Source organism: Semicossyphus pulcher, unplaced genomic scaffold (genome assembly GCF_022749685.1).
Source record: "Semicossyphus pulcher isolate SPU_LCO1_2020_fin unplaced genomic scaffold, fSemPul1.0.p SCAF_13, whole genome shotgun sequence".
Classification (NCBI taxonomy): domain Eukaryota; kingdom Metazoa; phylum Chordata; class Actinopteri; order Labriformes; family Labridae; genus Semicossyphus; species Semicossyphus pulcher.
The window spans coordinates 6,888,776-6,915,727 of NW_027211637.1; the positions used below are offsets into that span (position 1 = coordinate 6,888,776).

The window sequence follows — 26,952 nt, forward strand, 5'->3', positions numbered from 1 at the left end:
TCTGGTGACAGACACACAGGAGAGGATTGTTGTGGGACCTCTCCTTTTAAATGCCTACTAATCTGAGTGCAGCTGGTTGTGTCTGATGCCATTTGTAAACACTAACACGTTGGTTCGGCTTGTTTCAATACGGCAGGCAATTACCAACAAACGTCCTCCACACGCAAGTCACCTGCTGTTGTGAAACAGACTGCGGGTGAAAAAAGAGTTGTGTTTTTAGGCGCCTTCATGAAACGTACAGCTGATGGAGAAAGTCGTCAGAGACGCACATGGGGAGAAAGACAGGAGAGGTATGTATATAATATATACATTTCACCTCTGCTGCACTTTCAATATGAACTCTTCACAGGCAATTTACAGAAAAAGTCCCATTAGCCAACTTTTAGCAAACAAGCAGCTTCAAAATGTCTCTAAGTGGACCAAAGCTGACCAAGTCTGCTCTACCAAGTAATAAACCCAGCTAATTATTGTTTACTTATAATTCAGTGGAGAAGGAATATACATTGCATCACTAGTTTTATATAGTTTTATATTTATAGTTTATACTGTAAATGCAGGAGCTATTTAGTTCTTTAACTTTGTATTCAGGGGCTTTCACTTTTAAAAACCTTCTAGGCCCTCGCAGTAAAGAAATGTGGTCTGTGCTGCAAAAATGTCACATGTGGAGGGGCTCCTCATCTCTGTTGCTGTTGACCATATGGAAGACAGGTGTTTGTACTGTGCAGGGAGTTAGTCAAGTGGGCTGAATGTTTTTGTGAGGATCCTAGTCTCCTTTTCTCCCTCTTTCCCCTTTCTCTGTGGGTGTTACTGTGATCTTATAGTACGTCTTCTTTGTGTGTGTGTCCGTGTTCATCAGGAGCTGGACATGGATCCACACACCTCGCTGCCAATCAAGCCTGCACACCTGTCGCTCATCTGCAATCAAGCCACCTACCTACTCTACAGGATAAAAGCCCAGCAGAGTCTCCCACTCTTCTCCAGATTCACTGTTCAGCGTGGTACTCTGCTCAGGTAACCCTGCTCTTTTGAAAGAGCAGGGTTTTTTAAGCAATTGCAGCCAAAAGAAAAACGTTGCAAATGCAGCCATCACAACAGAAGTGCTCCACGCCTGTAGGGGGCACTCCGTGTGACAGGTTTACTGTTAACGGGAGAGAGAGGGAGACGACATAGTGAATTACTTATTAATTACTTTTCAGACTTTCTAATGTTAAACGCTGATGGAGCGGAGTGTCTCTGTTGGTCATGTACTGCTGACAATTTTAAAACATGATCTCCCAACTTTTTTTTGAAACACTTTGAAGTCTTATCAAAACCAAATGAACAGTTTACATTTTACAGTTTACAAACCAGACCGTCAGTGGCAAGATTGATTATTTCTATATAGTTACTTTAAATGCCTGAACCCCTTGTGTAAGTAGGTGTCAGATGAAGTGATTTACTGCACACTGCCTTTGTTTACATTTTCCAGGGCAACATTTTTAAGTGGGTGATACATATGACTGTTAGAGAAAGAAAGAAAGCAGGATGAGATTTTTTGTTAAAAACCACCACTTAAGCATGTACAGGACAAAATCTGCAGATATAAGAGGTACAGCTTTGTCCACAGGGGGCGCCAAAATCAACACAAACCAAAAGTTCCTCACAGGAGCTTAAATTGAGTTTTTAGGATAGTGCAGCAGCATCTCCAAAACACTTTTGGACAAAACACTCCAAAACCGCATTTATAACCCTTTTTTATAATACCACTAAATAGGTCCTGGAGACCGACTTCGTAACAGTGTGGGATTCACAGAGCAAAATTTTGACAGGTCACAGAAAAGACAGGAATTTTAGAGTGGAATGTCAGTGTTTTATTGTCAAGATGACTCCCAACTTTTTTTGGAAACACTTTGAAGTCTTATCAAAACCAAATGAACAGTTTACATTTTCAGTGCATGTAGTTACCACAATAACCTTTCCTAATTGAGAAATGGGTGTCAGATTTTAATATGGATTACTTTCATTTTCCAATGCAAGTGCTCTACTCAGGAGATACTTTTATCAAATGTAAAGCAACTTTATACAAACGCTGACTGACTTCAGAACATTTACAGGCGTTTCAGTGATCTCAAAGTACAAAAACAAACAAACAAACAAAGACACTGCATTGAGTCACAGTCATCACCCCTTTTTGCCTTCCAGATCTTGATTATTTGAGAGCCCCAAAAACCAAACATTTACTGTATTTAAGGACTGCTGTCCAAGCCCCTATGTAAAGATTTAAGCCCTCAAAACATTCAAATATAACTTTTCACACCACCACTTTAGTTCTTTTATCCCGCTATCCTCCCTGTTGTTTCTCTTGTTAGTCTGACTTCTCCTTCTCTTTCATGTGTAGGAAGACGATGCTGAAGACGAAGAGTCCTGCCATCATGGAGAAGACGCTGGCATAGTATGGGTAGGCTGAGGGGATGAAGCGTTCGTACTGAGTGTGCTGCAGGGGACGCACTGATACCTGTGGTATTGGAATAAGAGAATAGAGGTTAGGCCTGTCATTAATTACAGCAGGGTTGTTAAGTGCATTTTAGCAACAGAAACGTCTTAGAAGCCAGAGTACTGAGCAAATAAACACTTAAATAATACACCAAGGTTTTGGGTAGTCCTTGGAAAGCTCATTTAATATTGCAGACAATATTTTTGACATCTAATTTCATTAACAAAAAGTAAAAAGACTCTTAATCATTCAGTTTTTCTGTCCTTACATTTGCATCTAACACTTTCTATGTATGGAGATCCTTGCATAGAAGTTTCCAATAACTTGCCTGTGTGGAGGAGTAGAGATGTGTGTATCCCAGACGGTTGTAGTCCACCTTGAACTGGAAGACCCCGTACACATCAGGCAGCTTAAACTGGACGCTGTATTTACCTCCTTTAAGAAAGACAAGAAGGCATTTATGGTTGATACATTTAGGTTGTTAGCAATAATTAACTAAATGAATAAGTAGTGTATATGGTCTGTAAGCACTGCAACATACCATTTTTCTTAAGGTAAGTCCTGACGAAGGGATCGATCCTCACGAACTCAAGCTGAATATCATCTCCATCGAAGGGAATCCAGCGGCCCTCAGACAACATCTCAATGACGATGCTGTACTCCTGCAGGGAAAGTTTTAAAATGATTGAGATACACATAAAAATACACAACCCCTCCTTCAGGATTCAGGGTGAAGATTGTTCAGTATCTTAAACTTCTAACTCACCACGAGGTCAGTGATTGTGTATGCTGCTGGGGGAGTGATCTCTCCAACAGGATGATGGGTGACAGCTCCCACCCTGAGGACTCCGGCCTCCTTGAACACCCAGCGAGACAGAGCCTCGGCCAGCTCCATGTTCCCCGTCTGCTCGTGCCTGACAAAGACAACAACAAGAGAAGTGTTTCAACCACAGGAGACTGATTACCAGGCAATACTGTTAATATCATTACAGATTTTTCAGCAGTCAATCAATTTTACTTTTTGTCAGTAGGGGATAATAATACATTTACACACTTCATATTCAGAAGAGCTGTACAATTTTGTTTAGGCTGGTTCTGTTTGAACATGAAAATGTCTTCATGCTAAAATACTCCTAAATAGCAAAAATATTAGCTGTCCACGTTACCAACCACAGCCGCAACAATAAATGATCAACAGTTGTTCCAGTCTTAAACATTAAACGTTAACTTTCACTTAAATGTGAAACCGTAATATGTCTTAAAGACTGTAAGACTACTCTCCTTCTACAAATTAGCTTGATAACAAGTAGAGACATTTCTCATCAGAGAGTGTTGCACAGAAAAATAGGTTGAAAGCAACATTTTTACAGGCTTTTAAACTAAATTGTAATAACTCAAGATTCTATTAAGAACCTAAACGCATTAAAAGGGAATTTTGGCAAAGTTTTAAGTGGATGTCTGATAAGTATTGATGATAAATGAAGTCAATTGCAGCACTACATTGCTAAGCATGTGCTATATTGACTCTGCTATGTGCTATTAAAGGGAGAAGGGAGTTCTGCCTACATGTACCAGGATGCATGGCACAACACATGCTGCTGCCTCTGCCTCTTTCCATGGCTGTACACTCTGTTTTGAATAAACTTGGCTCAATATTTGAGTCAGCCAAAACACTGGAGAATGTATCCTCCTCCATAACATTCTTTGGTCTTGTATTTTTGGATGCCATGTTCACTGTTCTAGCGGGGTTTTGTAGATTGCAATGCAGGAGAAGGCAAAGACTATAAATCCAAGCTGAAATAGGCTGGAGATCTTCCGAGCTAGAAGAACAACAGATTTTGCCTCTGTGTCCCAGAGAGACAGATAACATCGCCAGCATCTGCAGGCTGTTTTTCACACTAGATACCTAAATCTAATAAATATAGATAAGACTGGGTATTAACAGAACTTGGCAAACTTAATGAAGAAAATGCCTGCACCTTTACTCCATGCAAAAAAAGTTTGATAATGAGAACATTTCTGAACTGGAAGCTTGAAGATTATCCATGAGGGGAAAACGGATGATTTGAAGACTACCTCTCAGACCCAGGCCTGGCCTTCTGCACAGCAGAGTTGAAGAAAGCATCGCTGAAGAAGTCCATGGAGCCGCTGAAAACCACTCTGGCGTTGTTTCTGGCCTGAAGACCAGCAATCAGCAGGGTGTTCTTGCCAACAGCATGGGGGTACTGGAGAGGTAGGGGGGAAAAATTAATATTAAATCAGAATCAGATCAAATTATTTTCACAGCTAAAACCTAGAGAGTAAACATCTAATTTTGAATGTTAATGAAATAGATACGCTAGCCAGGCTTAGTCATAGATGGTAGAAGTTAGAGTAGTTCCATGCAGGAATTTCCCATGCAGGCCCCCAGTGGTTACTTCTCCACTAGTTTGGCATAACAGAGAAGGAGCAAATAAACTAGTCCTAATCAAGCTCAAGACTTAAGAGGTACTATAAAAGATACAACTATTTCTGAATAAACTACATCTAAATGAATAATCTGACATGATCAGTATTCTCACCTGAGAGATGGGTCTGTCCGGGAAAAAGGAGTAGGTAGTAGACGAGCCGGTAAGGATGTCCAGTACAAGAGGGTTTTCTGGGTCTGCCACCATGCTGGAAGAGAGGACAAAGGAGCCATGGCAGGTTAGTCAAATTGTATATGATAGAACCTGCAGTGAGTTAACAGTAATACAGTACTCCTTAATGCCATTTAATATAGTATTTAAAAAAAACAAAAACATTTACAGTGAGTGAATGTCTTCGCTGCTGCTTTAGAATATCAACAGTGTCTAAATACTGAATAAAATAATATTTAGCAAATCCTGGTTGTTGACATTTAACTTGTGTTCAGTTGTGCTTACCCAACGCCCTTGAACAAAACAGGTTTGTTGGTGGGCTTGCCAACAATAGTTGGAGCTTTCATGAGGTTCTCTGGATCAGCAACAATCAGGGTGTGCTGGAGACAAAAAAGGATCACACATAAATAACAACCTGGACTAAAGGCAGTTCTAAATACTGAAAATGTGAAACTAAATGAATGGGCCTGCTGCCGTTCAGAACTCAGTTCACCTCTCCAGGGTCAGACACGTCATAGTTGTGATGGTCAATGACACCAGTCTTTTCCTCGTCAAACTCAATGCCACATTCACTGCCCAGCTCCCTCAGAGGGTCACCTGTGTAACAGGAGAGGAGCTTTAATACAGGACAATAGAAAAGTATTTTATTATTAATACTTCAAAAGCTTTTACAAAATCAACCCACCAATATCTGAACTAGCCGCGACCAGGACGTTGCCTCCGCCATCAATGAAGGCTGTAATGGTCTCCAAATTTATATTCCCTCCAAAGTCTGAAGATGACAAAAAAAAAAGGTTTTCAACAAGATAACCACAACCTCAATATTGTTAACTTCATTTAGAACTGAGAGTGTGACATTTACCCTCAACGGATGGTGAAAAGATGATTAGGTGATCATACAGGAACTGGCCATATTTGATCAGAGATAGGGAGGGGTCATCGGCTGTCTTGAAGGCGATGTCAAAGCCTCGATCTGAAAAAGAGACATGCATCAAATCTTTTGTAGTCACTTGAAGAATGTGGTACTGCAGTGCATTCAGATGTATTCACTGAAGGTGTACCTTGTGATTGTGATCCTCTACTACAGTAACTAACTTGCTATAACACACTGGCTGCTAATACAACGGTAATATCTCGTGTTAGTGATTATAACATTACAACAACATTATTCCAAAGAAAAGTTGTGTTTTCAGAAAAATGTATTGATTCTTTTTTGCTTGTATCTTTAGCTGTTATTCCTCAAACTGTTATGTACAGTATACATTCCTTCAATTAGGATGGTTATCCCACAAACGCCAAATATTACCGGCCCCTACTAAATACTGTACGTGCTCATTTATCTTCTGCAGAATCACTAGAGATGCATTGCAACCTTATGTATATTCATTTTCAGTTTTTCATATATCGTATCTTGCAATCGCATCGGGTATTACTGAATCTTTGGTAGATGATGACTGTTTTTAAATTATCGAGTATTTGGTGAACTACAACTATGCCGAAATGGAAAGTGGCTCTGTATCTATTCAATTTAGTTTTAGTGAACATTACCAAGCACAAAATCAACAGTTATTTAGTTAAAAATACATTCAAGTGCCAGAAATATGAATAATGTTTGGTGAGACAGAGAACACAATGTAGCTAAGACTGCGTTAGCATCCTTGCTGTGCTGCTGGAGTTCATAACTGCAAACTCAAGTGCCAAGTCCCTATAGATTTCCTTCTGGAAACCAGTTTGCAATAGAAAAAAATCTAAAACAGCACAGAAGGTATTTATACATGGAATAGCACGAATCTCGCACTGACCTGCCAGACTGCGGAAGAAGATTGAATGGGTGTCTCTGATGTTGAGGTTGTCCAGCAGAACCAACGTTTTACCGTCAGCCACAGCACAGTGCAATAAGGAGGCTAACGAAAGGAATACGATGATATAGTTGTCCAAGAGTCTGAACCTCCGTTGGGTCATCGTTCCGGTCCGTTTTTTGGAAGACAATAAAGAACCGGACCGGCTCGTCTGCATGACTGCTGTCAACGACGCCATTTTCCTGCAGAAGTCGACGTCAGCGTTAGCTGGCAGTTAACTTTGACCCCAGGATTCCAACCAATCAGCGAGAGGAACGCGTCGCCCTGACTGCAGCTCCTCCAATTGGATGAAGGCTTTATTATGAGTCTGACAATCACGGAAGAATACCATAAAAAATACATGTTCATGAAAGAAATGAACACCTCCACCATGTTAATTGAATTTTAAAAAAAATAATATTTGAAAATTAAAAGTAATACATACAAAACTGTCCATACCATAGCTACATTAGTTAAATAAAAAGGGGAATTAATAGAAAAAGAAGGAAAGAAGATGTAAGAATGTAGTAATCCTGACCATACTTACAGATTTATTTAAAATTCTTTTAATTTCACTTAATTTCTTGACTTTATAATGATTTGAGATGAAATTTAAAATACTTAAAATGTCCATAAAACACTACATAGTTTTTATACAATCAACACAAGGCTGGTTAGACTGTGATTGTTCTTTATTGAACAGGTGATGACAAGCAATGTGACTAATGTTCAAAAGGGCATGTTGCAGGTGTTAATTTTAACGGACAGTAATGACATAGAAACATTGTTGACAGGGAACTGTCTTCATAACAATATGAAAATGTGCTGCATTACCAGAAACAAAAAAAGCGGAGAATTGTTGACCCGTTTGACATCACCACGTTATCTTCTATAAGAGGTATTTCGACTTTCTTTAGAGGGAACATAACAAATATACAAATATTACACATGTACAGCATTTACAGTGTTTGCTAGTACATGAAGACACTACTTCCCACAATAAGACAGGGTGTCAGTTACTTTCTTTAGTACCCCCAAATGTTCAAGTAGTGATCTCTGTATAATAAGCTTTTCATGAAAATAACAACTAAGTACAATAAAATATCTTGATTGTTTAAGTTAAATGTACATCAGAGTCAAATGGAAAAATAACAGAATTTTTACTTAAGTTATATAAGATAGGACAGAACTGGAAACTAAATATTTTATACAAAAGACAATGCATATACCTGCATTAAAGTCTGAAAATAAACAAACTATACAAAGTAGTAAACCCACCTCTGAAAGAGTTCTCATCAATATTTGCCAAATCATCTGATCTCACCTTGTCTCCTGGATTTGGGACTTCGCAAACATAATTTATGAACATATGTCCTCAGACAAAACGGCTGTATTTTATGAATCTAGATCACACCTCTTTTTAACATCATGACATGAACTCTTTTAATCTATTTGCTTTTCTTGTATAAATATTTTTGTTACAAACTATACATCATACACTCTTAACAAAACTGCCCCACTATGCCCGTGTCTCACATTCCATCTCCTCTTCTTTTCCCTCTGCTGTAGCTTCAGTCTTTATCCTCTGTGTGCCTGTCACTCTCCCTTCTCTCACTCTCTCCCTTCCTTATGAATCCCCCTCCTGATCCTTCTTCTTGTGACTCTCCTCCGCCCCTCCTTCAGCTTCTCCCTCTGCCTCTCCCTCTCCATCCTGGGCTTGGAGGATCAGCTCTCCTTCCTGGATGACCTGCTCAGCAGTGGGTTGCCATGTTGTGGCAGAATCCCCCTCAGCAGCGGCAGCTGTGGTGTATTGGTAGAAGTCGGAATCTGCCTGGAACATGACCAAGGCCTGAGCCGTGTGGATGCGTACGTGCTGGGCAAGGGAGCTGGCGTCCAAGAATTTATCACCACACGAATCACAGGCGTACAAGATCTGGGTGTTTGGGTCTGGGAACACAAAAAGAGTTGACAAAGAAAGTAAGCCATTCATGTTTCTGTTTCTGTGTTCCCTTTAAAGTAAACACTCACATCTGACAGTCGCTGTGTTTTTCAAAGATTGAAACATTACACATCATACTTAAATTTGACAACATTAAGAACTGCACAGTTCAAACTTACCTTACCAATTAAGGTTCACTTCAGATATACATATATATATATTTATTGCAATCATTTATAATTCTGCCAAACATTTTCCAAAACAAATCCTACTATTTGTTATACTACTCCTTATAAAATAACTTGAAGAGGCCAAAAACTCGACATGACATAGGTAATACATGACAGTGAACATCATTGACAAAAGCAGGAATTCAAAAAAATAAATTTTCAGATGCTGTTTACAAGATCAAGAATAAAGTTTGAACCTCAGCTTCATCATTAAAATGCTCAGATAAAAAGGAAGAAGTGATCATCTACTCTTCCAGGACAGCTCGACCTACTTCCTGTTTATGAAAATCATGTGATACCATCAAAAGTTCCAGAATGGTTATTTCATATTTTTACAGCCCTGGCCGTGTAGTTTTTTGTGGAGACTGTGTCTGTGTTTGTGTGCGAGTGCGTGCTCTGTCGTTGTGTGGATCTGTGTTTGTCCATCGCAGGTGGAGCGTCCTGAGTGGCTGGAGTTGGGAGTGGGTCGAGGGGAAAAGACTCTGTGGGGCTGGTCAATCCTCCTCCTCCTCGACTTTCAAAAACTTTCTTTTGAATCTTTTTTTCTCCTGTTTTTGTTTAAGGTAGGCAGTTAGGTTTATATAATGTATTTTGGTTTCCTCTGTTTTATTTAGGGCAAGAAATTGTTTTTAAAAGGAAATAGTTTCTTTTGTTTGTTGATTTGGCCTTGGGCTCACCCTGAGCTATTTGCTTAGATTGTATTGCCTTGTGTTTGTGACTCGTTATAATAAATTGTTTGTGTACAGTATATGGGAAATTTAGTTTCCGCCTGTTGGCTTGTGGACTGGGGAGGGAACATTTTCATGTACCTTTATGTGCACCTACCCCCTTAGACGGTGCATAACAATATTCCTTGTGTATTTAATGTGTGTATTTTGAATTATTGTAAATTGCATGTTTTAATGATAAAAGGACGTTTTATGTATTGAAACCAACATCTGGAATTCTTGTTCTTCAATTGGAAATATGAAAAACCTTTCTGTCCTTCAGCTGTTTTTGTATTTTGTTTTCATAATTGATTTTAGATATCACGAGACCTCAATCCATCTGATGGTTCAGTATGGAATAATTCTATTAATAATAATAATTCAAGCAGGGTCAGAAATGAACTCGTTTCACTGACACAGATGTCCCCTTAAAATTCTTCTTCTTTTCTATGTAAATCAGAATTATGCGATATTTACATTTCTAAAATAAGTTTGTTTCCTTTTCCTCCCAACCCATCATTTCATTTTTCATGTTCCAACCATGACCCCATAATTTTTATCAAATACAGATGTTTAAACTGTACAGTGAGTTTTCTGCAGTCTTACCTGCTTCTTGCACTTTTTCAACTGCTTTGGTTATTTCAGCTTTCAAAGCCTCCGTCTCGTCTGCAGACACTGAGGCAGCCACTGGCACTACTGTTAACAGACACATGACACAGGGTAAAAATAACAGTCATGACCTCATCATCATGCTTATACATAATTTGCAGAAGCAAGCATTTGTCAAAGGATGTTTAAGTTCCCCCCTGATAAAACAATGACTGAACCTGGCATTGAAGTCGCTATCTCACCTGTCAGCTGAGCGACAGCACTGGCTGCCAGGGCCTCTGTGGCCAGTGTGACTATGTCCTCTGTGGTGACAGTAACTATGTTGATCTCACTGTCAGAGGTGGAGCCCCCAGCACACCCATCAACCCCCTCATCTGCACTGCCCCCTGCGAGCACCAGCCGCTTCATGCCGGCCTTGCCGTGGTGGACGGTCTTGACGTGGGAGCGTAGGTTGTCCACTCGGTTGAACCCACGGCCGCATTTATCACATAGGAACGGTTTCTCCCCTGAGAGAGCGGGACAGACAGGAGGAGAGAGGTGACCAACTGAAGGTTTACGAGTGAAAGCTAAAACTTCAGCGGTAACTGTTCAAAGGCATTAGTTGACACCAACTGTGTCCTTACCTGTGTGAATGATAATATGCTTTGATAGGTCTCCAACATTAACAAACGCCTTGTTACACATGTGACACTTGTGCGGCCGGACATTGTCGTGATGGCGAATGTGATTGGCCAGTTGACTGGACTGCACAAACCTTTTCAGATAGAGAGAACAGATACATTACTTATTATGCTTCCTTCATTTACCCTGGCAGTCACATTAAAAGACTCTCCACAGTTGGATAGTCTTAAGTTATCTTCTGCAGTGTGAATAATGAGCCTTCTGTTACAGCACTGACCTTTTTCCGCAGCGATCACATACGTAGGGCTTCTCTCCGGTGTGCTGGCGGACGTGAGCGATGAGCGAGCTGGCCTGGGTGAAGGCCTTTCCACAGAGAGGACAGACGCAGGGCTTCTCTCCTGTTAAAAGTGAATTGCAGAACGTTGGGATATAGATAATATTTGTGGGGGATTGAAAACTGAAAACATGCTGCTTTCACATTCAACAGCTGTAGTCTGAATGTCAGGTGAGGTGAGTACCTGTGTGGATGCGTTCATGCCGCTGCAGAGCTCCAGGGTCGCTGAAAGCTCTCTGACAGTGCATACAGATGTACGGTTTCTCACCGCTGTGAACCCGCAGGTGTCTCTTCAGATTTCCTTAAAAAAAAGACACAATCACAGAAAGTTAGAATAAATGCTCTTCTGCAAAGAAACAGCTACAGAGGGCGACGTCCTTAAAGAGAGAGTATTATGGTGTTTCACATTTTAAGACATATAGTACATAATGTTACAATATTGGATGACTCACAGGTGTAAATGTGTACCTTTTGTAGAGTTTAAGTATGCGTTTTCAGGGTCAGCGCTGTCACTTGTATCTCGCCTTTGTAGCTCTTTCAAAATGTTATTTACTGTGTTCTACCAACTGAATATTTAGAATCAAAGTTTAGTTGCTAGGCCCACAACACCTCCAGAAAGTTCACAGCGACACTTGGCGTCCCAGGTGTGCCCCCCTCTGTTTTTACCCCTCATGCTGGACATCGTGCAGCCCAGTTGGGGTCGTTCCTTTTTTCCAATAAAGCCAGTTGCCGCTTCACTCAGCAGCCTCTGATAGTGTCTTGACGGCTTGTCGGAAGGCTTGTCTTCAAACCCCCAGTCTCTTCAGGAGCCTGGTTGTTGACGTGTCTACAAACCCTCTACACCCAACCGTTATAGGGACCATCTGGGTAAACCATACGCTTGTTCTGCCTCTGTCTGTACAAATATCTAAACTCTAAACAGCTTAAATTAACATATTTGATTCCAATGTAATAATATTAAGAGTTATTAACTGTTGTCGGTGGTGAAATTAAATAAAATTACATTTTTTATATATCTAAGGACTTGGGCAACTAAGTATGCAAAGGTTAGGCCTTTCAGCAAGGCTCTGTCATACCACCAAATGACCCGGGGTAAAACCTGAGTCTTTTATGTATTTCAGTAAAAGTGTCTTCTGCTGTTACACAGTGATTTTAACCTATAAGAAATTTGCTGAGGTTGACATAAATTCACAAAATATGGCCGTTACTTTCGTCTTACCTGAAGTTGTAAACTGTTTGCCACACTCCTTGCACTTCAGAGGCCCATCTGTGATGTGAATCTTTAAGTGAGCCCTCAGGTTTCCCAGCTAAAGAAAACACGACACAACCAGTCGTGAGATAACACACTCTGGTGGATATATGTGTCAATTCAAACCCTGGCTTTCTAAGATCAAGGTAAAGTGTATAAAAAAATCAAAGCATTATGTCTTTGATACGAAAGAAAGCTGCTGAACATGTTACCTGGTTGAATCGTTTGTCACAGTGTGGACACTTGTTGCCCTTCTCCATGTCGTGCGTCTCCAGGTGTCTCATCTTGGCGGTGGGGTCGGAGAAAGCCTTGTCGCAGAAGTCGCAGTGGTACGGCTTCTCGCCGCTGTGCACCAGCTGGTGGCGCTTCAGGTTGCCGGATGTGGTGAACAGCTTGCCGCACATTTCGCAGCTGTAGCGTGCCTCCCCTGTGTGCCGCTTACGGTGGAGGTTGAGCAGGCTGATCTGCCGGTAGCTCTTCCCACATGTCGAGCAGCAGTACGGCTTCAGAGGGCTACGATGAAACAGGTCCTCAATTTTAAGACACAGAGCTGGCTGGGCAGGTGTTTGAAAAAGGACTGCAGGTAGACTGAAATGTGTGTAACTCACCTGTGTGTTTTCTCATGAGCTTTGCAGGCTGCAGGGTCAGAGAAAGCCTTGTTACAGTCCCGACAGCTGAACGGCTTCTCTCCTGTGTGGATGCGCATGTGCCTCTTGAAGTTTCCCGTGTGGGTGAATTTCTTCCCACAATCCTGGAGAGAAGAAAATATGACATGAAGGGTGAGCTGGCTCAAGATTTTAAATGACTCTTCTCAGATAACTATATAATAATAATAATAATAATAATGATGATGATAATGATAATAGTAATACATATTAATTTAAATGCACCTTTGAAAACATGTTAAAAAAGTGCCTCACTGACAGGTCAGTACAGAGTGACGGGGCCCCGAGAGCAAAAGCTCAGTCGCCAATAGTTTTCAATCTGGATCTTGTGATCTAAGGACCCCCAGAGGATCTCAGGCTACTCTGAGGCTCATATGAGATTAAACACTCATTGATGCACTCAGTTGCAAGTCTCAGTCGAGCCTTAAAGATGATGATTCAAATCTTAAAATGGATTCTCAAACATGAAGGAAGTGTCGTGATGCTTATTTTGGGATTCTGTGTGCTCTTCAGTCAGTGAGGCGTCTGGCAGCGGTAATTTCAATAAACTTATGTCTGGAGTGTTTGCTTAAGCGTAATTAGAGTGAATTACTGCAGTCTAATCAGGGTGTGATAACTGCATGAATGACAGGATGTTACCACAGCCAATGTGCTTTCGTGTAGTGCCAAGTGTGAATCATTCACATTTGAGCCATGCTGAGGAAAAGACCTTAGCAATCATTTAAATATGAGAGGGGCTCATATTTTTCTTTTAAGTAATGTATTTTCTGCAACAGGTTAACAGATTTATGTTGGAATTTGCAACGACATTGTAACTTTAGCGTTCCTTGTTTTGAGGACTTGGTAATTGTTGTGTTATTCTATATACGTCAAATGTCTTGTTAATCTTTACGTTCTCTTTCTCTTCTAACGCTTTCAACAAGTCAATCATCTTAACTTACATGCTAAAAGCTAATAAAGACATTACGTCCAGCAAAATACAACCATATCTTTAAAGTTGTAATCTCGAAGATCTCAGTTTCGTTCTCTCTGGTGGCACCTATAGCGATAAACGGTAAACGTGGGAGCACACTTCCCAGATATCCAGACAGTGTTGCATATGTGACGTCCACGGTTGGCTCCGGTTGTAACTCTTGATTTTCCTCGATGATGGTCACTTTCCTTTTTAGACTGTTTGCCTTCATCTGAGCGTCCAATTTGTTTCTTTTTCTTTGGATTTGCACTTATTTTCGAAGTTGTATCTGTAGTCATCCATCTTTTCTTTGTTTGTTCAGCCATAGTAGATTACTGTTTACTCGCAACACTTGCAGAGAGCGGAAAAGCAGCCACTTAGCTCCACCTACCCTCTCTGGCAGACCAACCACTGCTGGCTGATGGAAAACGCGTCACTAACTGGGCGCCGCTCGGGATTTTTTCCCGTGAAAGTCGCACCCGGTCTTTAATATTGCAAATGTAAAGGATTTTATCAGCGGGCCATTGGCTCAGTCACCATTGTGTTACCTCATTCGGCAATAGATAGAGACTTAACAGACATTTATCTACATGAAAATCTTCCAGATTATTCCTTTAAAGTAAACAGTTTAAATAAATATATCCTTCCCTCCTGCGGCCACAATCATGTCTCTTACCTCACATTTGTGCGTCACCGAGCTGTAAGGCTTCGACTCCGATCGGCTGCTCATAGACGCTGACTGAGATTTACTGCCGTCTCCCTCGCTGCTCGAGTCGACTTCCCCCGCCTGCTGGCTGCCCTCGCTTTCTTCCTCTCCACCCCCCTCTTCATCATCAGCTTCCCCATCGCCAATCTCCCCAGAGTCATCCTCCTGCTCTCCAGCCGCCTCTGCCAGCTCCTTCACTTTCCTCACAGTTTTCTTCTTTGATGGGGCTTCATCTTCTGAGTCGTTGTCTACCAGGGGGAAAAGAGAACTCTTAAATATCACATACTTCCAGAGGCTTGACTGGAAATGAAAATAGATATAAAAAATATAGCTTAGAAAATCTCTGACGGAGCAAAATACTGACCAGGTGGAAAGTTTCGTCTGGGTGGTTTTCTGATTCTTCTCCCCCGAGAGCTCATGTAGGATGAGCTGCCAGCAGGTTTCATCTGTGATTCTGTGAACAAAAAGGAAATATCACTTTTTACAATATGTCAAGAAAAATAAATGGAAACTTGTTGCTTCAGAAATTCTGTAAATCAGGATTTACTGGGCGAGTAGTCGGTGTCGGAGGGGTCATCCTGAAATCCTGATGCATCTTGTGCAGCACTTTCTTCCTCCTTCTTTACAGAAATCTTCTTTTGAGCAGAAAGTGGGGCATTTTTGGACGGCCGGCCTCGGCCTGACTGAGTTTTGGTGGGTTTTGTTTGAGAAGCAGTGTGTTGTGTTTCAGTAGAGATGTCTTCCTTTGAATTGTCCTGATTTTGTTGGGGCTCTGTATCTTCTGAGGGGGTGCAAGGCAGACCCTCCTCCTCTGCCTGTAATGCCACTTCTGCCAGGTCACTCTCCACTTCCTCTCCTTGCTCTTCATCCACATTTTTTTCTTCTGGAAAAGGGGAAAAGGTTTCCTTTATTAGATAGAATATGGTGCAAAATGTCTGGCTCTCAGGATCAATTTTTCATTCTTTGACTTTAAAGCAAAACTTTATTAAAATTTTGAATTTGAGTGGACTGATCGTGTTGACACAAAATGTCACATTCATGAAACTATATTTATAATACTCATAATTATCATATTAGAAAAAGAATCCACCAGATGCTGATTATAAGTCAAACGTTTAATCATCTATGAGGAGTCTTAAGCTAGTTATGAATCATTCTTACTGTGTTATCAGGTCTGATTCCCCATAAAATCAGCAAAATTATTTCTGGGGAGCAGATAACCCTTGTTTACATTTTCCCAGCAGAGTTTTGCACAGAGTACATTAGCCATTTAAAAGGGCGCAGGAGGAGATATATTTATATATATTAGATAATACTGCACATACATGCACAGGGCAGAATTGAATTGCATTAATAACAAAAATACTAATTAGTAGACATCAACAAAGCATGGATGAAATCATGTGTCAACTCTGGTCCTTCATTGAACAGATGAAGAAATATATAAATATATCAAAACAGATGCTGAACTGTCTCTCTTCCTCCCACACATGTCTATAATATGTCTGTTTGATCAGTGAAAAGCATTGCGAGCTGTTGATGTGGAAATCCTGCTTTTAAGTGTACTGCAATAGCCCAGAAGACATGCAACAATGAACACAAAGGGAAAGTTCATCATTGCTGCTTTAATATGACCTCAGTCTATTGATTTGAATTCCAGGAGTCTGACATCTTATTTGTTTATAATACAGGTGAAGATGATATATGTCGTGACTGCTAACTATGAAGAGAGTGGAAATACCTCTTCGTCATAAGCAAAACAAACACAGGAACTCTATTGCCTAAGAACTTGCTTAAACTCATCAGATCGTCCTTTGTAAATGTGGAAATAATAAGAGGATAGATGGACTCGTTACAAAAACAGCATACTGAGTAAAACCTTAAGTGAAGTCTTGACTCACCGACAGCAAAGTCCAGTGTTATAAGGGATGGAGCCTGAGTTGCCATTGATTGGTACGCTGAGCAGGCGTTTACAATCTCTTGCATCTGTAGAAAGCTGGCAACAGTCCGCACGTCCTCTACATTCTGCGGACTTAAACTCAGCTTGGCTGTGTACATAAACTCCAGGACTTGACCCAAACCTGCAATTATAATCAACAACACAAGAACGGAAATTATGATTTGGAACAATTACTGATATTAAAGTGTTGCATTGTGAAGGCAAAGAAAGAGCACTGATGAAAATGACTAACTGAATCAAATAAACACAAAAATGTGTCCAGAGGCTGAAGGTAACCCACCTGCTGCATTGCTGATGTCCAGATGCACCACATCGTTCTGGTCCAGGAAGAGGGTGCGGAAGTAGACACTGCAGGCCGCCAGCACAGCTTTGTGGGCCTTGAAGTCCACCCCATCCACAACAAAGGTACAGTCACACAGCAGGCCCTGCTTGCGCTGGCGGTTCAGCTGCTCCAGAACCTTCCCGCTGTGCCAGGGGAACTCCATGTTCCTGAAGGCCTGAGGATGGCGGTATAGGCTGGCGCAGGCTCTGTGAAGCTCCCTGAGCACAATGAAGCAATCTAATTTAATTAATTATTCAGATGACTGACCAGAGCAACCATCCCAGTGTGTGAGATGCAGAGGTGGCAGTGCACACATTCTCTACTCAAGTAGAGGTACTTATAAAATGTCTTTACTGAAAGGAACAGTAAAAAATCATGTTACGTCGGTCATGCACTGGTGGACTTGTCTTTTGTATGTGTTATTGTCCCATCCATCTATGTTAAAATCAGTCTTGATGTTGGGTGCACACAATGATGCAAAATAAAAATAATCAATAATTCCCCTGTAGTGCATTATTGAAACGTAACAGCTTCTTTAAATGGAAGGAGTAGAAAGTAAAAAGTTGTCTCAAAAAACCCTCACATGATAGGCCAACCTGAAAACTTAACTTAATTACAGTAACCAGGTATTTGACCTTTGTTGTTTCCCACCTCTGGGGACATGAATAAATAACAAAATACAGGCTGTCATTATTAGGATCTATTATGAATGAGAGTTTATCTTTTTTTATGTTTTAATGTAGGCCTAATATATCACTATCTATGTAACTGCTTTTAAAAGGTGTTTTTAGAGGAAACTATTTAATCTTTCAGTAAACTCAAATATGCAATACACTCATTATAATGAGATGAATCAGAAAAGTCTGTTTCAACTGTGTCTAACGATAAGGTCAAATCTATGGGGTTTATCTGGCAAACAGTTCTCACAGTACTGTGAATCTCTTTCTTTGTATTAATACAAAAGTCAAACAAGTATCTTTTTCATCTGTATTTTTAGTGAAGCAGTGGAGTCTGCACTTATAGGTGTATATAACCGTATCCTTTTCGTGAGAATGCACCATGACCACAGCCAAGAACGACTGTCAGGATTTGTTATAATAAAGCTGGTTAATATAGAGCAGACTAAACGACGAGATGCAAAATTACCAACAACGACACCAGAATTTAGCTTCAACTGAACCTTATGGCCATGAAACCTGACAGAAATATATGAAAAATGTTTGCAGTATTAATGATATTTGGAAAAAATCTATTTATCTTAAAGTTTTGACAGCTTTGTTTGACAGTGCAATACATCGATTGCAATTCCTCCATCCTTGTAGCTTTGCTATCAGGGATTAATTTAGCGTGCCTTGACATGCATGTAGTGAAGGAACAAGATGGCGGAACGACGAGCTTGGCCTGTCTTCACTTCGTGTTGTTTTCACAGCTAGCTCGCTATTTTCGCTTCGCGTTAGCGCCATTTTATTACAAACTAACTTCTGAATTACCTCCTTGTGGTCGCTTCTCGTGTCCGGGTTCACACCGCTGGAGAAGACGGTGTTACGGAGTCTTTGACTCAGTTAGGATAAACAAACCCAATCGAGTTTTTCGGTGATCGATCAAGCCCCGCTTACTCCATCCACCGCCATCTTCCTCTCTCTGATCGATTGATAGGGACCGGCCGGATGTAGGGAGTAACACAGGAGCACGCGCAGTGTGAAAACCTGCTGTGCTGACGTTGAACGCATGGTGGCGCAATATGCTCGGGTTACGGGATAAAATGCCTGACATGCTCCCTACTCTTTATTAAATCAGATTTTAAAAACTTAAACATGTAAACTTTAAGCTATTAAATATATTCACTATGCCACATGTAACACAAACTCTTGCATTGGGAGCTGTAAATTTTTCTTAATTATGTTTATTATTATTAATTTTATTTGATGGTGCTACATAAGTTGTTGACATGAAAGCTTACATACATTATAAAACCTGACAGGGTAATGTAGGGAGACAACAACATTGAAAACAACAAAAACAAAACCCTATAAAAACTAGTTCAGTTAGTGATTGAGTGACCAACAGGAGGTTCCTGTGTGTAAAATACTGAAATATTTTTAACTCTAGTTTTTAATTTTGTTTTCTATTGTCTGTGTTGGCCTATGTGTTTTAACCTTTGCCTATAACATTGTTGTAATAAAGCAACTTGTACATGCATAAAACCAGCAGCAGCAACAAGATTTCATTGAAATGTTATTAAACGGATTGTCACATTGATAGTAGAGGCATTGGTGCTTACTACTGGTAAGCCCATAGATATAAAATATCTTAAATAGTAAATTATTGCACTTCTCTTAAAATGATATGGGTAAACTCAACCAAGATCTTCAATTTAAATCCTCAATCCACATTATTCAAATCATATTGTACATGAGTGGATTCAAACTGAGCTCCATGTCTTTTAAGAATAATGATGCAGAATCATTTCTAAAGTACTCTTCAGGGGGGACATTAAAAACCTTAACAAAAATAAGTACAGTAGAACATTGTGGTATGTGTAGTAATTGGTTTTTAGACATGATTTGAATCCCTCTTAGAGGCTGGCTAAAACGTAATAAAGCTAATTATTTTGCTTGAATGGCACCTTTGAAATTCTTGTCTTGTTACGGCAGGACAGATACAGTACGTCATAAGAGACTGAATAGAAGCACACACCCTCTTTACAGTGACTGAACACTGTTTTATATTGATTTATAGAGCAGTCTGTCTTTTGGTGTTCAATGCTTACCCACCTTTAGGCATATAATTGTCTTATCATATGCGTAAAGAAAACAATGGTGTTAAGTCAAATAGGCCTATTAGTTTTCTTTTAACCAATCAGCTGCTCAAACCAGCTCCCGTCCCAAACGTTTACCTTAAACAGATCTGATTTGACATGTGATATGTCAATTAAAAGGCTCACACATTGCCAGATGTTTATTGTCAAAGCTGGATAATTTTTATTCACACAAAAAATATACAATAAATTACATAGCGCATATCAATGTCAGAGGTGAGTCTTCAGTTTCAGAAAGGAGTAAAATAGTGAGCAGACTCATTATGATTGTTAGTTGTTGGTGCTGTACATGTCCGAGCCCCTGTGTCTGAACTATACATCATGTTCAGGTATGATGTATCGCTGCTGTGTATTTTAAACTAACTCAGAATATAAATGGAGTTGCAGCAATCGAGGGAGGATGTGGCGTGTTTTATAGAGCAGAGCCAACTCTCTGTGTTTAAAGTAGAATGGTTAAAGTGAAGACAGTAATAAAATACAGGAAGTAGCATTAAAAACACAAAAACAGAGAGGTGAGACGAGGACATGGGTCGATCTCTAGATCTTGATCTCGGTGCGAAAGGTCTGTACGAGCTCGTGTTTGGCTGGGTGTCTCCGGGCCTTCACTGTTAGGGTCCCTTCCGCGCCCAGTGATGATGTCACTGAGGTGGGGTCCACATCCTCAGGTAGTTGGCACTTGTGTGTGAAAGTGTTCATCACTGAACCATCCTGGGCCAACTGTCAAAAACAGAATATTAGTGATGAATTAATGTAATTGATCATGCAATGACTGATTCATCTGCTCTCATTGAGCCAACTACAGTATTAAGAAGTCTCTGCACCACTATTGCTGGAAGAATATCATTGTTTTAGCTTCTCCAAGACTTGTGTAACTATTCCAAACTAAAACAAGTTGGCTGCTCACCTTTTCTGCATGAACCTCAATCTGGTTGTTGGACGTTGTGACGATGACATCTTCAGGAGCGAAGTCCCGCACGTCAACGGTGAACTGGTACGAATCACCAAGAGCCTTGATATTTCCAGCTCCACCTTAAACACACAAACACAAGAAATGATGTCAGACCACAGCAGGAAACAGAATGTATTTATGTTCCTCTTGCCGTTATGGAGGGTAAATACCTTTCAGGTATGATAATAGAAGGCTGGTGATAATTATAATACCTGCAGGTGGCTTTTCAATAGAGATTAGGTACAGACAGGCAGGCACTAGTCACTCGTATGCTATTATAATATTTTTTACATTTAATTAATTCATAATTTCAATGTTCTATGCCAACATTTAAAACAGACCGTCTAAAAGAAGGGAAATTTTATTCTAAACCATTCAGGCTCATTATTTTGTGTTTCTCTAAACATACTAGTTGAGCAATTATCACTTTTCTGTTAGCCAGCTGAGCTTTGAAGAATTTTAGGGAGGCCCCGCTGGCCCAGAGAATTTTAAATCTTAAAAAAATGTCCAAAAGCAGCAACAACAAAAAGTCCTTGTAAACTATGTCATTTCTTTTTTAGGTACCTAGAATTTTTGTGTCAGTCTTTTGTAACGTTTGTGTATAACAATGTCATGCCTCCATTATTTTAGCAAGTAATAATGACGTACGTAGCTATAAAAATAGAACGCAAGTAAACAGCAGTAATCCTACTCATAACTTAGATAAACTCCAATAAAGTATAAAATAAAATGTAGAATATGGTATAATATATGTATAATATATCTATATAACAGAGCTTGTTTCAGTCCTCCTGATAAATGTAAGGCCAATTATCATTCTGCTTTTAGCTCTGTTTGACTCTCAAGGATTCCTGCCAGATATATTTATATATATATAGTATATATATATATATAGTTTTAATTGTCTTTTTCCATTTTTCTTTCTTTCTTTTCCATTTTTTCTAAATCTATTGGTGTTTAAAAAACAAACAAAAAATTGCCTGATAACTTTATTTATTTATTTTGAGGCCTTCTTGAAGCACCTTGTAAAATGGATTTGGAAAGTTCTAGAGGTTTTTAATGCTTTTATTACTATTGTGGTCAAAGCTTAATGGCTTTCTTCACTAGCCAGTCGCTAACTGCGTCTGCCGTTAGGTGCTGGGCGATTAGCTAACAGCTGTATTATGTGATCACTACCTGGAGGTTATGGAAGCTGAGATTGGAGCTGCCAAACATCAGAACAATGAACTGAAAGGGCTTCATTGCTGAGGACACCTATAGAGCAACGTGATAATTATCTGTTGGGTTTGTCACTATGAGTGACATCTTCTCTATGTCATCATTTGATACATTGGAAAAACTTTTGGTATTCATGTAGTCTAATGCTTCGTCCGGTAAGTGACGAGTGTCTGTACGCAGTCACTATGAGCTCAGCGAAGAACTATGTGGTAACACATGACCTCACACTTGTCACCAGACTGGAAATAGGTGAGTGTGTGTGTGTGGGGGGGGGGGCATTCGTCCCAACTACATATGCAGCTTGGTTCGATTATGTAACAGTTCAGCGGTGTGTTTTGTGTGCACACCGGTCACTGGGAAACCATCTGGTCATTCTTCATGCGGGCGTCATTGCAGATACTCAGTGTGTGAAGTCACAATGCTGGCAGCCGGTCCAGCAATCCCCCCGTTTGCTTCTACACATGCATTATGTGTGTGTGTGTGTGTGTGTGTGTGTGAGTATGAAAATTCAGTTCCTTTTGGTGCACCCACCCTCAGGGTCCTGTGCTGCACCCGCGGCTCCATAACAATTCAGCTCAGCCCCTGACACATGCACAACAAGGACTCCGAGTCCACTTAAAGTTCAGATGTCACACATTCGCACGTCTGTGTGTGCCAGCAGTGATCTGATACAGAGCACTTCACACCAGCTCCGCACATTACTGAGCTGGAAGATGAAACAGGCGCTTTACTGTGAAATGTCTCCTGACTTTAATGTGTATCTTAAACTCATAAATTCCTGAAAACCCTCCAACTGTGAGGGTTTCTCGTTTTTCTTTGCATCTTTTGTTTAACACTAGCTGTTCCATCAAACAACACCACGGCTGTAATCTTTCTTGGAAACACATTTGTCCAAACACATCAACCACACCAGAGTCCTTTTGAACTCAGTCCTGACGTTTGTCTCCTCCTCTGAACTGCCTCAGACATGTTTTATCATCACTTTATGAAGAAAAGCTCCACACTTTAAACAAACCCCTTCCAAGCACAGACATAAATCCACTTTACAGTCAGAGCTGTCACTTCAACCTGCAGTTGCTCTTATTAAAAACCACTTTTGTATACAAAATGAGTTGCAGAGACGACTTCTAACTTACTGGAAAACCCCAAGGCGTCGCTCCCGGGCCTCATGAAGGAGCCAAAGTCCTCTGCGAACAGTCCTCGGCTCTTCTCCATGTATGGGTTAGCAGAGGACGAGGAGGAGGATGAAGTCTGGTGGAAACTACGCTCCGATCGATAGGCAGAGGAGTTGGTCACACTCATGGATGGCTTAGAGTACTGGGTGAGGCAGAGGAGGAGAGTGAAGAGGGAGGCGGAGAGACTTTCTTCTTCTTGTGGCTGCTCTGGGAATCTTCCAGAGGCTTAGATTTAAGAAATAATACACACAGCTCTTCTGTCTTCTTTTCTACTATTCGTTTTTCTTGTTTGTCTTACGTAAGAAAAGTTATGTCTCCACTCTCTCCTGCAGTCGCTCACTCTTATATACACCCTAAGGTCCCAGGAGTGTCGGTGGGCGGTATGCACGTGTGTCACAGCTCATTGGGAAAGGGTAACAGTGTTCTATATTTATCATGAGACGCACAAAGCGATGGAGAGACGGATCTGTGGTTGGAAAAAGTTTAGGGCATTGAAGGCCCTGAGGTTAAGAGTAGGAGAGAGAGAGAGAGAGCAGGAAGGGGGCTAACAGTTGTCATTGCAGACACACAATCCCTGAAAGAGCTGATGTCTGTAGATTTCCCTGCACTGTATTGCTCCATCTGTTTGTCTCTCCTGCTTTCTTAAATCCTCTGGAAATTTGGTTCAACCTCCTGAAGCATCTACTGAAATCTGAGCGAAAATAAATGTTCATAAACCCAGTTAAAAAAAAAACGCTCATTTTGACTCTTCTCACTTCTGAAGACTGTGTGGATGTGGCAAATCAGGTATTGATTGACATCTGCCAGGCCCCTCCAACCACAGTGGCACATTTGAGTTGAGGGCGCCCTAAGCTTAAATTATTCAATTGGTCTGAATTAATGACTGTATATAAAGATGGACGACGCGTCTCCATCTGCTCTCATTGTACAAAATTGATGGCAAAATAGCCCCTGTGATAGGCGCTGCTGGCTTGCGATGGTGACGTCATTTGGAGACAGAGTTGCACATCGGTGGGTGGAGCTGCCGTAACCACTTCCACTAACCAAAACACACACTTACAACAGAACAGCTTCTTGTGTTGGTCTAAAGCAGATGTTCACAGGTATGGAAACTTCAATGACTGTAGTGATTGTTTTAGTAACGTTTCCTCTAGCCAATCCTCCTCTGCTCTGCTAATCCAGAACAAATCTGCTGAGCTGTGACAGAGCTGTCAATCATCTATTTTACAGCATCAAATAACTAATTAAAAGTAAACTTGTCAGAAAAATCAACACTTGGACATCAATCAGCGTGATAATAACTAACTATAATGACAGAAACCATGTTTGAGAAAAATTTATTTGACGTGTATTTTGATTTTATAGTTTGACTCATGTCCCATCTGTTAATTAACCCAAAGCTTTATTCTTTAAGGACTCAAACAGAAGATGTGTGGTCAGAGTAACAATTTAAAGTACTAAAGTAGATGTGCCACACTGAAATGGAAAGAAAGCTACTAGCAGCCTGTTGCAACACAGCCCGAATAGTTGATTTTAGTACCACCTCTGACAAGGCAAATAGCCAATCCTAGTTTAGGATTTTGGGGTGGCCAATCAGATTTCAAGCAGGGCCCAGGCCACCCCTGGCCACCCCTCTGGATCTGCCCCTGACGGGCTTTATGACCTATAGTGCAGCCAGTCAGCAGGGGGCGATAGAAAGGTTTTGGCTGCACTTTTAGGGAGCTGTGTCGTCCTTTTTGTCTATTGTCTGAATAGTGAGAACAAGATATCAAAATTAGCAGTTAGCATACTCATTAAACGTTAGCTAGTGCCCAAAGCTATGAATTGAATGGTACATTGTGGCTCTGTAGCGTTAGCTAGTGCTATATTAATACATAGCTAAACTCCCATTAGTGCTTAAAACACCAGCAGCCCAAAATAGACAGTGGATCTCGGCCATTAATACTTGCCCCGCTGGCGACTCTTAAGCAGGGTGTGAATAGCTGCTGTGTAATTGTACATATGATGGAATGTATTGCTTAATTTACGTGATAAATATCCAAGCTTAACCACGCCCAATTCAAACCATTGTAAAACTAAGAGGATCTTAAATGACAATATTTCAAATTTGGATTAAAACTAATTTCTTCTACTTTTAGATGCTCAAAGTTTAAGGCCCTATATTTCAAAGTAAAAGGCTTTTCAGAACTTGGTTTGCAGTGGCTTGAATTTTAAGTGCCATGCGTTTGTCCTGAAATTGGATCCACACATGGTTCTGTCATTAAATGACATAGAGTCCAATGTTTTCACAGCATGGTTTCATCTCATTAGAGAGATTTGTGTGTTTTTTTCAGGCTAAATTTCCAACTGAAATCACACATCTGCTTATTAAATGAATATATTAAACCTCTGAACACATTTACACCAAATGATTCTGTGGAAAATGCAGTTCTCTCTTGCTGAGCTGCACGGAGAGAGGAATTACATAGTGAAAAAGGGGTGTTGTTTGTTATCTCAGAGGATAAGTTGAGAACAAAACAAAGATGGAAAGAATGTGCTCGAAAACAAAGCCGTCAGCAGGTCGGGGGACTTAGTAGTGACATTGCTTTGTGGCTATAAATATCTGCACAGAGAGCAGAGCACATGCAGCCGATCATGATTATAACACACTCACTGGGCTGCTACTGTCTGCAGCTGACAGATCATCCATTAAGATCCATTTATGGGCTCAGTGACATTACAAATGTGACTTCTGCATTATTTTCAGTAAACAGTACGTCGCCCAATAATTTCCACATGACCTGTATGTGACACAAACAACACAACAGATTTTGACACTGCAACATTAATCCTGACCATCATCCTGAAATTGAAATTCAGAGCAGTCCACTGTTGAAATAAACCACAAAGATTGCCTTCTCTTATTTTGAAGCCGTGTTTGAAAGGTTACCCAGCATTATGACTCCACACAGTGCTATGTGCTCTCAGTGTTATCAGTATATGGGGCTCAGCCCCCTGCTGAAGGGCTAAATCCAGCCCAGCAACTCACCACCTCCCTCACAGGGAGCGTACAGAGCTGCTCTCCCTTCCCGGTAACAGCAGAGATACTGTCGGTTCATTCTGGTCTTTATTCTTACATTGACCAGACAGTGTTTTACTACGGAAGCCTTAAGCATACATCTGTACATTTTATTGAATCACTTTTCCCATGATAACGAGTCATTTCCGGTTGTTTTCTTGAGATCTCAACTTATCTATCTCGTTATCTTGAGATTACAAAACAGACATAGAAACAGGCTTAACTTATCTCATTAGTGTGGGCAGCACGGCATGACCTGGTTTGGAATATCACAGTAACCAGCCTGTCGTTTAGTTTTCTAGATTGCTGGAAAATGATCCCGTTATCACGAGAAACGAGCTTTGTTGTCTCCAGATAACGAGAGAAATAAAGCCCTTTTTCCACTGGTCAAAAACCCACTAACACCCCGCTTTTCTTTGCTTACTGGGAAAGGTTACAATCAGCATTGAGACCCGTGTCAAATGACTGCAGTAGAACCGGGTAATTATCGTCTCGGCTCTGATCGGCTTTG

At 40.6% G+C, this 26,952-nt stretch overlaps 3 protein-coding genes across 3 annotated transcripts; all 3 read right to left on the minus strand.

Moving 5' to 3' along the window:
* Nucleotides 1–1,835: 1,835 nt before the first annotated feature.
* On the minus strand, nucleotides 1,836–7,128 carry ddost (dolichyl-diphosphooligosaccharide--protein glycosyltransferase subunit (non-catalytic)). The gene is made up of 11 exons (XM_069660242.1): nucleotides 6,894–7,128; nucleotides 5,954–6,064; nucleotides 5,777–5,863; nucleotides 5,585–5,688; nucleotides 5,377–5,471; nucleotides 5,035–5,128; nucleotides 4,550–4,698; nucleotides 3,240–3,387; nucleotides 3,015–3,135; nucleotides 2,802–2,908; nucleotides 1,836–2,494 (listed from the first exon to the last, which is right to left on the minus strand). The coding sequence occupies exons 1-11, from the start codon at nucleotides 7,126–7,128 to the stop codon at nucleotides 2,345–2,347; spliced, it is 1,401 nt and encodes a 466-aa protein (XP_069516343.1). The 3' UTR covers nucleotides 1,836–2,344.
* A 486-nt stretch (nucleotides 7,129–7,614) lies between these two features.
* zbtb17 (zinc finger and BTB domain containing 17) lies at nucleotides 7,615–17,386 on the minus strand. The gene is made up of 14 exons (XM_069659914.1): nucleotides 17,182–17,386; nucleotides 16,843–17,022; nucleotides 15,489–15,824; nucleotides 15,306–15,395; nucleotides 14,912–15,189; nucleotides 13,227–13,369; nucleotides 12,831–13,131; nucleotides 12,589–12,676; nucleotides 11,554–11,670; nucleotides 11,313–11,433; nucleotides 11,038–11,168; nucleotides 10,657–10,920; nucleotides 10,412–10,501; nucleotides 7,615–8,876 (listed from the first exon to the last, which is right to left on the minus strand). The coding sequence occupies exons 1-14, from the start codon at nucleotides 17,384–17,386 to the stop codon at nucleotides 8,557–8,559; spliced, it is 2,664 nt and encodes an 887-aa protein (XP_069516015.1). The 3' UTR covers nucleotides 7,615–8,556.
* A 1,770-nt stretch (nucleotides 17,387–19,156) lies between these two features.
* Nucleotides 19,157–23,687, minus strand: hspb7 (heat shock protein family, member 7 (cardiovascular)). Its single transcript, XM_069660438.1, has 3 exons — nucleotides 23,345–23,687; nucleotides 20,946–21,070; nucleotides 19,157–20,758 (listed from the first exon to the last, which is right to left on the minus strand). Exons 1-3 carry the CDS (start codon nucleotides 23,508–23,510, stop codon nucleotides 20,579–20,581), a joined length of 471 nt encoding a protein of 156 aa, XP_069516539.1. The 5' UTR covers nucleotides 23,511–23,687; the 3' UTR covers nucleotides 19,157–20,578.
* Nucleotides 23,688–26,952: the final 3,265 nt, after the last annotated feature.